The sequence below is a fragment of the Mobula birostris genome, chromosome 10 (genome assembly GCF_030028105.1).
Source record: "Mobula birostris isolate sMobBir1 chromosome 10, sMobBir1.hap1, whole genome shotgun sequence".
NCBI lineage: Eukaryota > Metazoa > Chordata > Chondrichthyes > Myliobatiformes > Myliobatidae > Mobula > Mobula birostris.
The window spans coordinates 12,351,106-12,366,931 of NC_092379.1; the positions used below are offsets into that span (position 1 = coordinate 12,351,106).

General features: G+C 40.0%; 1 protein-coding gene across 1 annotated transcript in view; it reads left to right on the forward strand.

The window, feature by feature from the left end:
• Window positions 1-15,826, forward strand: part of LOC140203831 (heterogeneous nuclear ribonucleoprotein U-like protein 1) — a 60,486-nt gene that overhangs the window by 23,883 nt on the left and 20,777 nt on the right. The window contains exon 6 of the mRNA XM_072269934.1: window positions 7,977-8,076. Coding sequence (XP_072126035.1) covers window positions 7,977-8,076 — 100 coding nt within the window. The remainder of the gene's footprint in view (window positions 1-7,976; window positions 8,077-15,826) is intronic.

Below are 15,826 nucleotides of genomic sequence, written 5' to 3' on the forward strand. Positions count from 1 at the left end.
CTACGCATCTTCCGAATTATAGTCACTTTATTATTCTTAGGAAGACAGAAATAATGCCCAACAAGTAGTGAAAGAAAGTTTAAGATCTTTCTTCCATTTCAGCTGAGACAACTTTGTAGCTTTAAATCCACTAGAGCTTGAGGTGGTGAAGGGATAATGGTTTAAGACAGGGGTTCCCAACCTGGAATCGATGGACCCCTCGGTTACTGATAGGAGTCTGTAGCATATTAAAGGTTGGGAATTCCAGTTTATGGATTTGTTAAAGTGTGGAAAGATGTTGCACAGTTTGAAGGTTGAGTGAGGGATTTGGTTCTTGAGAACTGTAGTGCTCTGCAAAGAATTGGAGAAACAGTGCAATAGGAGAGCAAGGGTTCAGAGAGGTTGAAATGATGGAATGGAACTGGGGCTTGGCACAGATTACTAGGAGGAGTTAAGACTTTAAAATGTATGGTCCTGCTGCAAGTGTTCAGCATAGTTTATTGTGAACAGAAATAAAACATTAGTGAGATTTAGCACGAGTAAGCATGTGGATGTTGCTAATCTGGAGGTAGAGTGACTAGGATTTTGATGAGGTGGTTTGGCAATATTTCAGGACTGGAAAATGTGTTTGCTGAAGCTTCATTTAGCAGGACAATTTGATTAGATGGATTGGGGTAATATATAGTTATTGGTCATATGTGAACTTGGTGAATTCATTTACACAATAACGGAGTATTAAAAGTTCTCATGTTATTTGTTAGTAACTAAGTGGCGCATTTGCAGACTGAAGGTTTCACATCTAGATGCAAAGCAACACTGATGTTGATCTGAACACATTGTCTGGCTTAAGTGTTGCACTTTAAAATAAAACTCTCTTAAATAAGAGTAAGATCCATTCTCATGAATGGCTTAAGATGACTTGTCAGTGTGGTTTTACCTGGGAAGAGAGGTCATGGCTGTGAAAGCAACGGGTTGTAAAGTTCATGTTGTAAGAGCCACTGGGGTTGGTGTTGCTTTTTCACCACATCTGGCATGGGTATTTTCTCATACCACCTTTCATTTTCCCAGGCAGCATTTCCAAGATCTTAGACGCAAAAGGAATAATCCATTAACTCTTAATAATAGGACAGCTTGCATCCTAGACCATCTTGTTCTCTTCATTACTCAGCTGATTTATTAGGTTTTCGGCAGGTGGGTTATTAAAACTGTTGTAGGAGCAGTTCTTTGTTTCTATTGCAATTAATTTTTAAAATTTGCATTTTATTGATAATGAGAAACAAAAAAGTGGCTGTCTGTTCCTTTCATTATCATCATCATCATCATTATGTGCTGTGTTGTATGATGTAGGTGATCATGGTCCATGACCATGATTGTCCTTGGCAAATTCTACAGAAGTAGATTGCCATTGTTTTCTTTTGGGCAGTGTCTTTACAAGATGGGTGACCTCAGCCACTATCAATACTCTTCAGAGATTGTCTGCCTGGCATCAGTGGTCGCATAACCAGGCTGATAGGCATCGGCTGCTCATGTGACCATCCACCACCTGTTCTCATGGCTTCATGTGACCCTGATCTGGGGAGTGGGGCTAACCAGGTGCTACACCTTGCCCAAGGGTGACCTGCAGGCTAGCACAGGAAAGGGACGCCTTACAATTCTTTTGGTGGAGACGCATCTCCTCCCCACCACCCTTTGCATTACTTAATTACAGTAATCATGTTCATTTTCATGCTACAGGTTATCGGCCACAAGAAGCCCATGAGTTATAGATTTTATGCCGAGCCCAGAGCAGATTGCGAAAAAAAGAAGTGTGACTTCCATCATGCCTTTTTCCCTCTCTTGGATTAAATCAAAGATTTATAGTGTTCCTGTACTGTGGATGTTTGTGCTTTGAATGAGATATTTTGCACTTGTCAGAATTTTTCACGGAATCCTTTTACGACTAGCTAAATAAACTACTTACTAGTTGGTGTCAAATGGGATTCAAGCTACATTTTAATTATGCACCTCACTGTTATGTTTCTATTAAATTATTTTACTTTTGGTTCTTCTAATTTAAGGGAGCACTGAATAGCTAGAGATCCCCCCCCCCCCCACATGCTGAATCTACATTTGTGATGATTGACTGAGCTCACATAATGGAATGATCGAGTCTGTGAAGTTCCATATAAGTTGTCCTCTTAAACCTTGGAGCTCCAACGTGGAACACATTATTTCCATTAACGATTTCAGGCATCTCTTGCCTTGTTACGGAAATATTTTTACTGAGCTGTTTAACAAAGCTAGGTCTTTACTTTTAAACTGGATTAATCAGTTACAACTACCTCTGAACTCTCCCCATTTGTCTAAATCTCAAGCATTACCATTTATCTTGGGACTCTATTGCACAGATATTGACAGTGTGATTTCTACTATGCATCTAGCCTTTTGTGTCAGTACACTATTTTATTTGGATTTAAATTGCACATTATTTTAGGCATGACCTATACCTGTTGCCAGTTTATATGAAATATCCAAACTCCTGTGCAGACCCTTAGCTCTCACCTGTATCTCTGGAGCTGTCTGCATACTTGGCATATCCTGTATGTACATTGTTTGATGCCCTTGGCATTAAAGAGCAGTTAATGCCAAGGGCATTTATGCTCTTAAAATAGGGAAATGTGCTTGCCCAAACCATAGACTTTGCGGAGTTTAAAGGCAGTTGTAGTGAAGGAATTCGGACTCGAAGCAATAGTGAGCAATGAGAGAAAATCCGGCACGTGGCCAAGGGCAGAATTTCTATGATCTTGTAGGACTCTGATTACGGAATTGGAGGGGCAAGGCCAAGGGTGGTTTAGATCCAAGGAATTTTAAATTTGACTGCTAACTAGCAGGGTTTTGGTTAGTTAGCTGTGAGATAAGTGAACTTAACTCACCAAGTTAACACATAGCAATGATGTTTAGGTATGGGAGGAAGGCAGACCAGGTGACCATTGGATGTCTAAGACTGAAATAATAATAGTATCACTCAGCTTTTAGTAGTTATTATGAAGACAAAAATAGTTTGGAAGAAATCCAGGCATTAAGTTCAATGTCATCTGCATACTTTGAAAGTACGTGTTATTTTTATTCAACTTAGTTTTCAAATCAAAGTGATAATGCATGTTATGACTGTTTTGGAATGCTCTTTGTTAGCTCTGGGGTAAGCACTTTGTTTTAGTTGCTTTGTACGCCTGTGACAAGCGTATTCTAAGTACATCAGGATTGTTGTTCTGTTCCCTCTGGTTACTTGAACTACCTATGACCTGTTTTCAAGTTCAAGTTAATTGTCACTCAACCATATACATATATACAGCTAAAGGGAGCATCATTCCATTGGGGCCAAGGTGCAAAACACAGCACGTATAGTCATAAAATAGCAATCACAAGTCCCTGAGTGGCCTGATCTGTAGACTGACAGGTTGACATGAAGTGCAAGGTGTATGTTTATTTGAGATGGTATGTTACTGACACTATAATAATAAAATAACTTACAGCTGCTACGCCGCTGTCTTTTAGTGTAGCAATGTACAGGGCTTCCTTTATTGTGTCAGTAGTTTCCCCTCAGTTTTCACTATTGTCGGTCATGCAAAACCTGGGTGGAGACTCAAGAATACCATTGCGAGTAGATGTAGAAGGATTCTTCATTGCTGTTTTCGTAACAATTTTGTTTTACCAGTCAGGGCTGTTAGCCTTGAGCTGAACCCTGAACCTGGAGGACTGGTGGACGCTCTTTAAGGCTGATTTATGCTTGTGCATCAACTTGACGCTGTAGGTATGGTGTCGCTGCAGAGCCGACGCAGATCCCTACACCGTAGTCTAATGTGCACCTCTCCCAAAATGTAACTACACATCGCGACAACGCAGACCGTAACAACTGTGATTGGTCCGCTTGGTAGCATCGCATTTCCTCCTACGCTGCAATAGCTTCCCTTTGGGCGACTGAAGGGCAGGGATGGAACTCTGGCTGCAATGCTTTCCATGAAGCTTTACAGACCTCCGGAATTATGGAGGACACATTTCGCTTTTACGAAAAAAGACGCTCGTTTTAAACTTGTTTACCCCGAGAAAGACCACCATGACCATGAAGCCTTGCATGGGCAGGTGTGTGCGCATGAGCGACGTGCCCGAATTGCAGAACGATACAGACACACCAACGCACAAGTATAAATGCTCACAACGCACGTAGGCTGCTTGCGTAGGTTACAGCATCCATTTGATGCGCAAATATAAATTAGCCTTTAGTCTGGCCTCTACCCTTTCACCATAAGGCCCTGATTCCAGCCAACATAGTTATTGAGGCATGCAAGCCTCCAAACCATGTGTAGGTTGTGGTCCCGTCAGAGGATAATCAAGTAAGCAGCAGTATAAGGAAATGAACAGTTTGTAGTTAATCTTCCATTCTCTTAAAATCTATACACTTCAAAACAAACCTTATCAATGGCAGGAGCAGAGGGATATTTAATCAAGGTAACTGAAACACAAGACTAAAAGCAATCCTGTCTTTGCTTTATTTTCCCTGGTGTGGAAGTAGACAGTGTTAGGAGATGAGCATATTTTTGTATGGGATATTTTGCTTATTAGAAGAGGTATGAAAATCAGAGACGCGAGTTGGCAGTAGGAAGAAGAGCAGAGGAAACACCCTTGGAGGAGCTTAGCAGGTTGTGTGGCATCTGTGGAGGTAAATTGATAGTCGTGTTTTAGATCAAGACCTTCATCTGGATGCATTTTTGAGGCAGTGGTGAATTTGATAAAATTGACAAATTTCACGTGAGAGGCGGAAGTGTTCTTTGAAAGTCTGAGAACTGGAGTATTGAGGGCCTTGGCATTTTACCATGTGTAATGAATTATAATAGTTTTGGGATTCCTCAAGATACTGTAAGATGCAAATGCAAGAGCATAAAGTTAGCAAGGAAAATTTAAAGATTCAGGCAGGGTGCTAACCCTTGATTATTATTGGAAATTGTTTCTGAGACGGAAGGTTTTTTAACAATATGCAATACTGTGCAAAAGGCACATATATAGTGACATGCAAAAGTTTGGGCACCCCGGTCAAAATTTCTGTTACTGTGAATAGCTTAGCGATTAAAAGATGAGCTGATTTCCAAAAGGCATAAAGTTAAAGATGACACATTTCTTTAATATTTTAAGCAAGAATACTTCTTTATTTCCATCTTCTAGTTTCAAAATAACAAAAAAGAAAAAGGGCCTGAAGCAAAAGTTTGGGCACCCTGCATGGTCAGTACTTAGTAACACCCCTTTTGGCAAGTATCACAGCTTGTAAATGCTTTTTGTAGCCAGCTAAGAGTCTTTCAATTCTTGTTTGGGGGATTTTCGCCATTCTTCCTTGCAAAAGGCTTCTAGTTCTGTGAGATTCTTGGGCCATCTTACATGCACTGCTCTTTGGAGGTCTATCCACAGATTTTCGATGATGTTTAGGTCGGGGGACTGTGAGGGCCATGGCAAAACCTTCAGCTTGCGTCTCTTGAGGTAGTCCATTGTGGATTTTGAGGTGTGTTTAGGATCATTATCCTGTTGTAGAAGCCATCCTCTCTTCATCTTCAGCTTTTTTTTTTTTACGAACTCTGTGATGTTTGCTTCCAGAATTTGGTGGTATTTAATTGAATTCATTCTTCCCTCTACCAGTGAAATGTTCCCCATGCCACTGGCTGGAACACAAGCCCAAAGCATGATGGATTCACCCCTGTGCTTAACAGTTGGAGAGGTGTTCTTTTCATGAAATTCTGCACCCTTTTTTTCTCCAAACATACCTTTGCTCATTGCAGCCAAAAAATTCTATTTTAACTTCATCAGTCCACAGGACTTGTTTCCAAAATGCATCAGGCTTGTTTAGATGTTTCTTTTCAAACTTCTGATGCTGAATTTTGTGGTGAGGGGGCAGGAATGGTTTTCTTCTGATGACTTTTCCATGAAGGTCATATTTGTGCAGGTGTCGCTGCACAGTAGAACAAGGCGCCACCACTCCAGAGTCTGTTAAGTCTTCCTGAAGGTCTTTTGCAGTCAAACGGGGGTTTTGATTTGCCTTTCTAGCAATCCTACGAGCAGTTCTCTTGGAAAGTTTTCTTGGTCTTCCAGATCTCAACTTGACCTCCACCGTTCCTGTTAACTGCCATTTCTTAATTACATTACAAACTGAGGAAATGGCTACCTGAAAACACTTTGCTATCTTCTTATAGCCTTCTCCTGCTTTGTGGGCATCATTTTATTTTAATTTTCAGAGTGTTAGCTGCTTAGAGGAGCCCATGGCTGCTGATTGTTGGGACGAGGTTTGAGGAGTCAGAGTATTTATAAAGCTTTGAAATTTGCATCACCTGGCCTTTCCTAATGATTGTGAACAAGCCATAGGCCTAACAAGCTAATTAATGTCTGAGACCTTAGTAAAAATTATCTGAGAGCTCAAATTTCTTGGGGTGCCCAAACTTTTTCATGGTGCTCCTTTTTTTCACTCTAGAATTGTACAAGACAAAAATAATACATTAATCTTGCTTAAAATGTGGAAAAGAGTGTTTCATTTTTAACTTTATGACTTTTGGAGATCAGTTCATCATCTACTCACTTAACTATTCACAGTAACAGAAATTTTGACTGGGGTGCCCAAACTTTTGCATGGGATATAACTGGGATGCCTAGTACTATAGCAATTTTATATATTGCACTGTACTGCTGCCTCAAAAAAACCCAATTTCATGACATATGGGAGTGGTGATAAACCTGATTAAGATGTGGGTTTCTATTGTGGACTAAGTGTGGGAAGGGAGTAGGGAGAGAAGAGGGAGTGGGAAGCACCATAGAGACATTCTGCAATGATCAATAAATCAATTATTTGGAATCAAATGACCTTCCCTCAGGACACCCTTGTCCTGGCACTCCTTCTCTGCCACCTGTCCCACACCCCGCCCACGGCACTTCACCCTTGCCGTTCCCGACATCCTTTGCTCCTGCCAGATTTACAAACTCGCTTTCCTCTCCACAGTGACAAAAACTGTACTGTACAGAAGTCATAGGCATACTAACTGTATATGTGTGCCTAAGACATTTGTACAGTGCAGTAGAAAAGCATCTAGGCACTACATAAAAGAAAACAAATTGTCAAGAGATCATGAGAGTTCTAAGTAATGGAATAAGTAAAAATAAGGTTGTGAGCTATTAATTGTGCAGAGCTTTGATCAGAATTTACGTAGATTAATGTGTTCAGTTTGCGTCCAAATTCCAAACAAACGTGGACGTTGGAAAGGTATGCCATGAATTCACTATAACGGTTTTAAATGATTAAATTTATATTCCATTTGTATTTTTATAAAGTTATATTTGATGGTTGAAGAGCCTTTAGTGATAAAACACTTTTTAAAAAAGTTTGTGATTAATCTAAGTAAAATTAAATTCTGTCTGTAATTTGGATCTAACCTTTCAATGTACGTATGAGTTGTCCTGACTAGGACGTCCCAAGCTTCAGTAATGCTGAGTCTTTCTGAGATACTGTGACCTTAGGTCCTTCAGTATTCAGAACAAAAGTCTTGATTAAGAATCTTTTTCTAATAGTTATCCGTTGACTTTGGATGGAAGTGCTTGTGTATGGATATGGAAGATAGTTGACTCTAATGTCCTTGCAGTTTAAAAATTGTGTCATGTTCATGCTCTTGCATAAGTAATAAATCAGTATGTAAGATATTTGAAGGTGATTTTTGTTTTGTGATAGCAGGAAATATTCAGTCTTCCTTTTAGAAATACGTAGAAAAACAGCCACTAAACTGAACTCCAGTTTAGCAAGTGCCCTTAATCAACTGTATTTGGCATTGGCCAGTGTAGAAATGGTTTTAACACAGATGGTGGCTGTTGCATTCTTTGCTGAACTGTCTGATCACATTCTGATCTCGCATTGTTCTTCATCTACTTTAACTTCAGTTCGAAACTTTTGCATGTTACACTTGTTAAGTTTTAGTATTTTCTCATTTTGTTTTTAGATTAATGAAGAAATTCCAGTTAAACATCTCCCTCCAACTGAGCCTGATCCTCATGTGGTTCGTGTTGGTTGGTCGCTTGACTCGTGTAGTATGCAGTTAGGTAAGAAAATATTAATTTCTATAATTTTTTTTTACAATTTATATATGCTGCTTTGTACTGAATTTGGATTGGGGTTCATTTTGCCATATTAACGCTTCAGTTTTTTGCAGGTACCTTTAGAATTAGTGACTTGCATTATGAGGTTTATATTCTCCTCTTTGGTGGGAGTTTAGAAGTAGTTGATTCTCTAATGCTCATTTATCTCAACCTGTTGTGAAAACAAAGAATTTAGCTTTGAAATTAATGAAATCTTGAGTTGTGGCAGCAATGTCACTTACTTTGATTTCAAATCCATTTCAGGAGTTCGAGTTTCTTTATTAATATAGGGAAGAAAAGGGCATTTACTTTTCTGCATCACTCTTCCCACCAGAATCCTTGGCACTTGTAAAGTTTTCTAACGTTGTTGGATTTGTACCTTGAATCCTTCCACACTATTATTGTCTGAAGCTAGTGAAAGATAACAGCTGTGCCTTGGCAGGTCAAGCTCTATATATAGGTTTGCACTATGTAATGCTGTTAGTCCTTGCTATCCTGCCAGGACTGCTTTTGACTCTAACCTTCCCTGTTAAATTCTTGCAACACACATAAAAGTTGCTGGTGAACGCAGCAGGCCAGGCAGCATCTCTAGGAAGAGGTACAGTCGACGTTTCGGGCCGAAACCCTTTGTCAGGATGAATAGACTTAATGCTAAACTAGATTGTTTGCTGTTCAAATCATGCCCTTAGTTATGTAGTGTGATTTACAGATAGTTTTTTTTTAATCCTTAGATTTCTTTTCTATTTGTTGGATATTCTGTTGGCTTTGGTGCCCTAGCTGCAGAGAATTATTTTGATGCTGTTGACCAGCTTTGAACCCAAGTCGACTGAAGTTCGTATTAAGTAATGCAACAAGTCAATTGATTTCTTTTACTTTTCCTGACTCTGGCTTTGCACAGTAACTTTGGTCAATATTAGTATGAGTTTTCTGTATGCAATTAATGCTTGTCATTTAAAATCCCATTGACTACAATTATTTTCTCCATTGTTTTTTCCCTATTGTGAAATTCCAGTGAGCAGAACTGCAGCGATACACATACCCATATTTTGTTGTTTTGCAAGCTCTCTAATGAGATAGAGAGTTGGTTCAGCTTTGTTTGCTTTGCCTATGGGCTATGACAGAAATAGCTGTTGCCACATTGTTAACACTTTACTTTGCAGGAGTTTTATACAATATACTTGCTCTCTGTTACGCCACTGCCACTTAAGGCAGCGGTGTCCTCCATCTCTGGTGATGTTCTAGGGTGACTTCATCATGTCAGTAGCTTCCTCTTGGTTTTCACAACTGTCGGTCATGCCAGTCCTGGGTGGAGACTCAGGAATACCGTCGCACTCTCATGTAGAAGGATTCTTCATTGCTGTTTCTATAACAATTGTTTATTGACCAGTAAGGGTTGCTAGCCCCGAGCTGAATCCCTGAACCTGGAGGACTGGTGGACCACCCTTAGTCTGGCCTCTACCCTTTGAACTGTTTGGTTTGGGTGACCCTACCAAGAGGTAAAACATAAAGCCCTGACTCCAACCACAGTAGCGCTCCAGGTCATTGAGGCACACAGGCCTCCAAACCCCATGACAAGGTTGTGGTCTTTACGTGTGTGTGTGTGTGTGTGTGTGTGTGTGTGTGTGTGTGTGTGTGTGTGTGTGTGTGCACACGTGTGTACGTGTACATGTTCGTTTGAGAACTCTGCAATTACCTGGCTTTTGGCATTAATTACTCAAAGTATTGGCTGATCTTCATCCAAGTCACAATAACAGACAAACGCAATCTGTCAAAACTAATAACACTCAAACAATTGTACTACTTCTCGTCAATACTGAGTACACCATTTAAGCAATTACAGTCTTAGTTCGAAAAGTACGTGAACCTCTAGAGCAATGCTTTCTACAAAAGCTATTTGGAGTCAGGTGTTCCAATCAATGAGATGAGATTGACAGTGTGAATTGTAGAGGTGCCCTGCCCTATTTAAAAAAAAAAGACACACAAAGTCAGGTTGCTGACAGAGCCTGCTCTTCTCAAAAAAGATCTGTTTATATGCACCATACTTCGATCAAAACAACTTTCAGAGAACCAACGAAGAATTATATAGATTCATGAAGCTGGAAAAGGCTACAAAAGCATTTCTAAAGATCTGAGTGTTCATCAGTCCACAGTAAGTGAAAATGTGTACAAATGGAGGAAACTCAGTACTGTTGCTACTCTCCCTGGGAGTGGGCATCCTGCAACGATCACACCAAGAGCACAATGTGCAATGCTAAAGGAGGTGAAAATGAACCCAAGGGCAATAGCAAAGGACCTGCAGTCATCTCCAGAACTTGCTAAAGTCTCTGTTCATGTGTCCACTATAAGAAAAACACTGAACAAGAATGGTGTTTGTCGAAGGGCATAACAGACGAAGCCACTGCTTTCCAAAATACACATGGCTGCTTGCGTTAAGTTTGGAAAAGACAACCTGAATGTTCCACAGTGTTCTGTGGACAGATGAAACAAAAGTTGAACTTTCTGGCAGAAATGCACGTGGCTATGTGTAGAGGAAAGAAGGCACTGCATACCAACACCAAAACGTCATCCCAACTGTGAAGCATGGTGAAAGGAGCATCATGGTTTGGGGCTGCTTTGCTGCCTCAGGGCCTGGACAGTCTGCAATCGTTGAGGGAACAATGAATTCAAAATTGTATCAAGACATTTTACAGGGTAGAGGTCGGACACCTGAAACTTAATAGAAATTGGATGATGCAATGAGACAATGATCCAAAAGGCAAGAGTAAATCAACAACAGAATGGATTAAAAAGAAGAAAATTTGTGTTTTGGAATGGCCAAATTAGAGTCCAGACCTTAACCCAATTGAGATGCTGTTGCATGACCTGAAGAGGGTAAGGTATCCCAGAAATACTGATGAACTGAAAGAGTTTTAAATGGAAGAATAGTCTAAAATTCCTCCTCACTGTTGTGCAAGTTTGATCAGAAGCTGCACAAAACATTTGGTGGAGGTTATTGCTGCTATAGGAGGTTCTACCAGTTATTAAACACAAAGGTTCACAAACTTTTTCCAGCCTGGATTGTGAATGATTAAACAATGTATTCAATAAAGATATGAAAAATATAATTGTTTGTGTTTTATTAGTTTAGGCAGGTTGTGCTTGTCTATTATTGTAACTTAGGTGAAGATCAGACCACATTTTATGAGCAATTCAGAAAACCAGGTAATTGCAAAGGGCTCACAAACTTTTTCTTGCAACTGTATAATGATTGGTTGCATCAAAGCCTGGGATGGAAACACCAGTGCCCTTGAATAAAAAAAAACATACGAACAGTGGTGGATATGGCCAGTCAATCATGGGTAAAGCCCTTTCCACTATCAAGCACATCTATACAAAGTGTTGTTGTAGGAAAGCAGCATTCATCATCGGGGACGCCCACCACCCAAGACATGCTCTCTTCCCGCAGTTGCCATCAGAAAGAAGGTACAGGAACTTCGGGACTTGTGCCACCAGGTTCAGGAACAGTGATTACCCCTCAACCATCAAGCTCTTGAACCAAAGAAGGTATAACTTCACTTGCCCCATCACTGAGATAATTCCACTACCTAAGGACTCACTTTCAAGGACTCTTCATCTCGTGTTTTCAATATTTGTTATTCATTTATTCTTTCTTTCTTTTTGTACTTGCACAGTTTGTTCTCTTTTGCACACTGGTTGAACACCCACATTGGTGAAGTCTTTCATTAATTCTATTATGGTTACAATTCTATTATGGATTTATTTAGTATGTTTGCAAGAAAACGAATCTCAGGGTTGTATATAGTGACATATGTACTTTGATTATAAAAAAAATTACTTGAACTTTAAACTTTTATGTCTAGTAACTAATCTGCACCCGTACAAGTGCATTACTCCCAATACCATGCACACTTTTGATTAATGATATTTTGAGAGACACTTTATAGAAGCCCTTCTGGGTGCCTTATCCTTTCTGCTGGTTACAACCTTGGGGAAAAAATGATTTGTCAAATAAGATTTCCCTTTCATAAATCTGCCCAATTCTATTGTTATTTTCTTTTGGATGTGTCTTTCTCTATCTCCCTCTTTTATTAAATAGTGTTGGGCATTCCAAAATCTGAAATTAAGGAGGATGACATGAGTACATCCTTTGTGGTCACCTCTTTTAAAACATTAGGATGCAGGTTGTCAATTCATTGACTTCTAGTGGCTTTGATCTGTCAGATACTTGAGCAGCACGTTGTGCAGCTAATGGAGCAAAAGCCTGAGTTCAAACCTGACTTTCAGCACTGTTTGTTTAGAATTTGCACATTCTCCTGTGATTGTTTGGGTTTCCTTCAAGGGCTCTACTTCCCTACCACGTTCCAAAAGTTGTGTGGGATGTTAGGTTAATGGGTCACTGTAAGTTGTCCTGAGTGGATGGTGGAATCTATGTGAGCTGATTGATGTAGTTGGAAATTAAATTAATGTATTACTGTAAGTGGTTGATTGATGATCAGTGTAGACTCACTCGGCCACTGGGTCTCTTTCTGTGTATTATCTCATAGTGATTCTGTGACTAGTTTTATAATAGTGTTACTTTTTGTGTTGCTCATTCACTCCTAGACCAGACCTGTACAACTCCATTGTTTCCATATGGTTTACTCTCAGTCAAGCAAAATACTTTAATTTTGCTGCTATTTTGTTTTAATTCCCCTGTGTAGTTTCTCCTGCTGCATTAACTGCAGCTAATATCTTCCTGTTTCTGTGTCACAGTTTTGTTTCTCACTAGCCTATTCTGCAGTTTACCACTTTGGTCCCCTTTGGGGAGATTTTCTCATGTGTAGTTGAAAAGCTTGCACACACTTGTACTCAGCCATACCATATGTCTGTTGCTTTACTTGTATCCTTTCGAATCAGGGGTTCCGAACCTGGGGTCCATGGACCTTTTGCTTAATTGTATTGGTCCATGGAATAAAAAGGCTGGGAACCCCTGCTTGGATGATGAGCCAACATCTTATCATGTAGAGGACCAAACGTTTTCAAGTTTGGTCTATTTGCCTTCAGTTTTTCTGCATCTCCTTAGTGTCATAAAGCAGTACATAAACGAAATAGGCCCTTTGGCCCATCTAGTCAGTGCAAAGCAATTACCCTGCCTATCCTCTTGAGATGCACCCTTCATACCTTTCCCATCCATGTATTTTCCAAACTTTTCAAATGTTGAAATTGACCCCTCCATCCACCACTTCTGTTGGTAGTGCATTCCACACTCACAGCCCTCTAAGTGTAGAAGTCCCCCTTCGCGTTCTCTTTAAACATTTTACCTTTCACACTTCACCGATGATGTCTAGATCTATTCTCACCCAACCTCAATGGAAAAAAACCTGCTTGCATTTGTACTATCCATACCCCTCATGATTTTATATACCTCTATCAAATCTCTCTATTTCCTATGTTGCAGGGAATACTCACCCTTTCCCTATAACTCAGGTCTTCAAATTCTGGCAGCATCCTTGTTAATTGTCTCTCTGTTCTTTCAATTGTATTGATATCTGTCCTGTAGATTGGTGACCAGAACTACACACAATACTCCAAATTAGCCTCACCAACGTTTTGTATATCTTCAACGTAACATCCCAACTCCTGTACTCAATACATTGATTTATGAAGGCCAATTTACCAAAAGCGCTCTTTGTGACACCGTTTACCTGTGGCGCCATTTTCAGGGAATTAATAGCTTCTCTTTGGTGTTTATGCATACTGCTAGATGTAGATTGTAATTTCAGTGCTAGATTTCGCAACCATTTGCTGGTGGTTTCTTTATCAGTAGACAGTGATGCTGTGTGCAATCTTCTTGAGATGGCCCAGTGCAGCAAGCTCCTCTTTGCAAGCTAGCTGATCTGACTTCTGTGCCTGTGCCCCGCAGCACACGAGTCAAACACAAGCTGGAGATCAAATGCAGGGAAATCTATCCTCCCACTCCATCTCCGGAACGAGCACAAGTATACTGAGTTGAGAGTCAGCATACTTTTATGGCTGACAAATGATGTGCAATTTATATAATGGGCTTACCAACTTTGAAATGGTAAGTGCAAGTAAGTGATTTGGTTTTATTTTACTTGATCTTACAGTTATAAATTTATAGTGCTTGAAGTTGCTTTCAGGAAATTTAATCGGTTGTCATTGTTTTTGTCATCATCGTCGTCATGTGCTGTGTTGCATGACTTGGATGTTCATGGTCTATCCATGACCATAATTGCTGCCTTCTGGCAGTGTCTCTACGAGTGATACTCTTCAAAGATTTTCTGGCAGTGTCTCTACAGTGTCTCTACGAGTGATACTCTTCAAAGATTTTCTGCCTGCTCATACGACCATCCACGGCCTGCTCCCATGGCTTCACATGACCCTGATCAGGGGGCTAAGTAGGTGCTACACCTTGCCCAAGGGTGACCTGCAGGCTAACAGAAGGAAGGAGTGCCTTCTCCTCCTTTGGTAGAGACGCATCTCCATTCCGTCAATTTAATCAATAAATTTTCTTAATTTTTTATTTATTTAAAACAATTTTGAACTGTTTTGTTCGATCTCTGATCAATTCGTATGGTTAGACAGCAGTGAAATTTAAAGGGAAATCCGTGTGGTCTGGGGCAAGACTCTTGGGATATTCCTCCTGAGTGCTAAGTTCTACTCATTGCCTCATTGCATAAAGCTCTATAGGCAAAGAGGCCTTTGTTGGTCGGTCCAACCTATTGTTTGCAGTTTACTTAAATTTCTATAAATCTTCCCTCTGGATTCCATTTTTCCACACTTCCTAGAATATCAGAGCATGGAGTTTTATTTTACTTTCTGGACCACAATTCCAAGGAATATTTGTATTCTAGATCTTTCCTGACTGGTTACGCCACTGTCTGAGCTTTACAGTCACTTTGCATGGGACGTTTATTATGTTGCCAAGTTTTCTCTGTAATTTGACTGAAAAGATCTGGCTGTGACATTACTGATATCAGGGATATCATGAACTTCCTCAGAAGTGTTTCTTGGCTATGATTATTGGAATGGTATACTCCCTTAATGACGCAGAGTAAGTGAAATTAATCTTTTACTAGCTCTTCTTTCAGTTAGTCCTGATGAAGGGTCCTGGCCCGAAACGTCGACTGTACCTCTTCCAATAGATGCTGCCTGGCCGGCTGCGTTCACCAGCAACTTTTATGTGTGTTAAGTGAAATTAATTCCTGTGCATATCTATATGCATCTCAGATTTTCTACACTCATTATCTCATTATGTACATGCGTATACTGATACCTAAAACACATCTTTTCTGGTGGTTTGATTGAGTTGTGTAACATGGACCAGATTTTTTCAAGTCAGAATCAGGTTTATTACTGCACCAACACACACTAAAATACCGGAGGAACTAAGCAGACCGGGCAGCAACTATGGCTGAAGGGTCCTGAAGAAGGAACTTGGCCCAAAACATTGTTTACTCTTTTCCTTCGTGTTTGAAGTATGGTCACACTCCTTTTCTGAGCTTGTGCTACGTGTAATTATACACTAGGTTCCTGTTACAGGGCTGACTTTGCTTGTCAGAAATGAACATAAAACACTATTTGCTAGCGTTCTTTTGAACCTGGTCCAAAATTTTTGCAGTTGTTTCTATTTTTCATTGTATCTACTAATTGCTCCAAGGCATCCAGTGCATTGCAGAATGAGATCATTATGAGTGTTAGTGGACAAATAGAA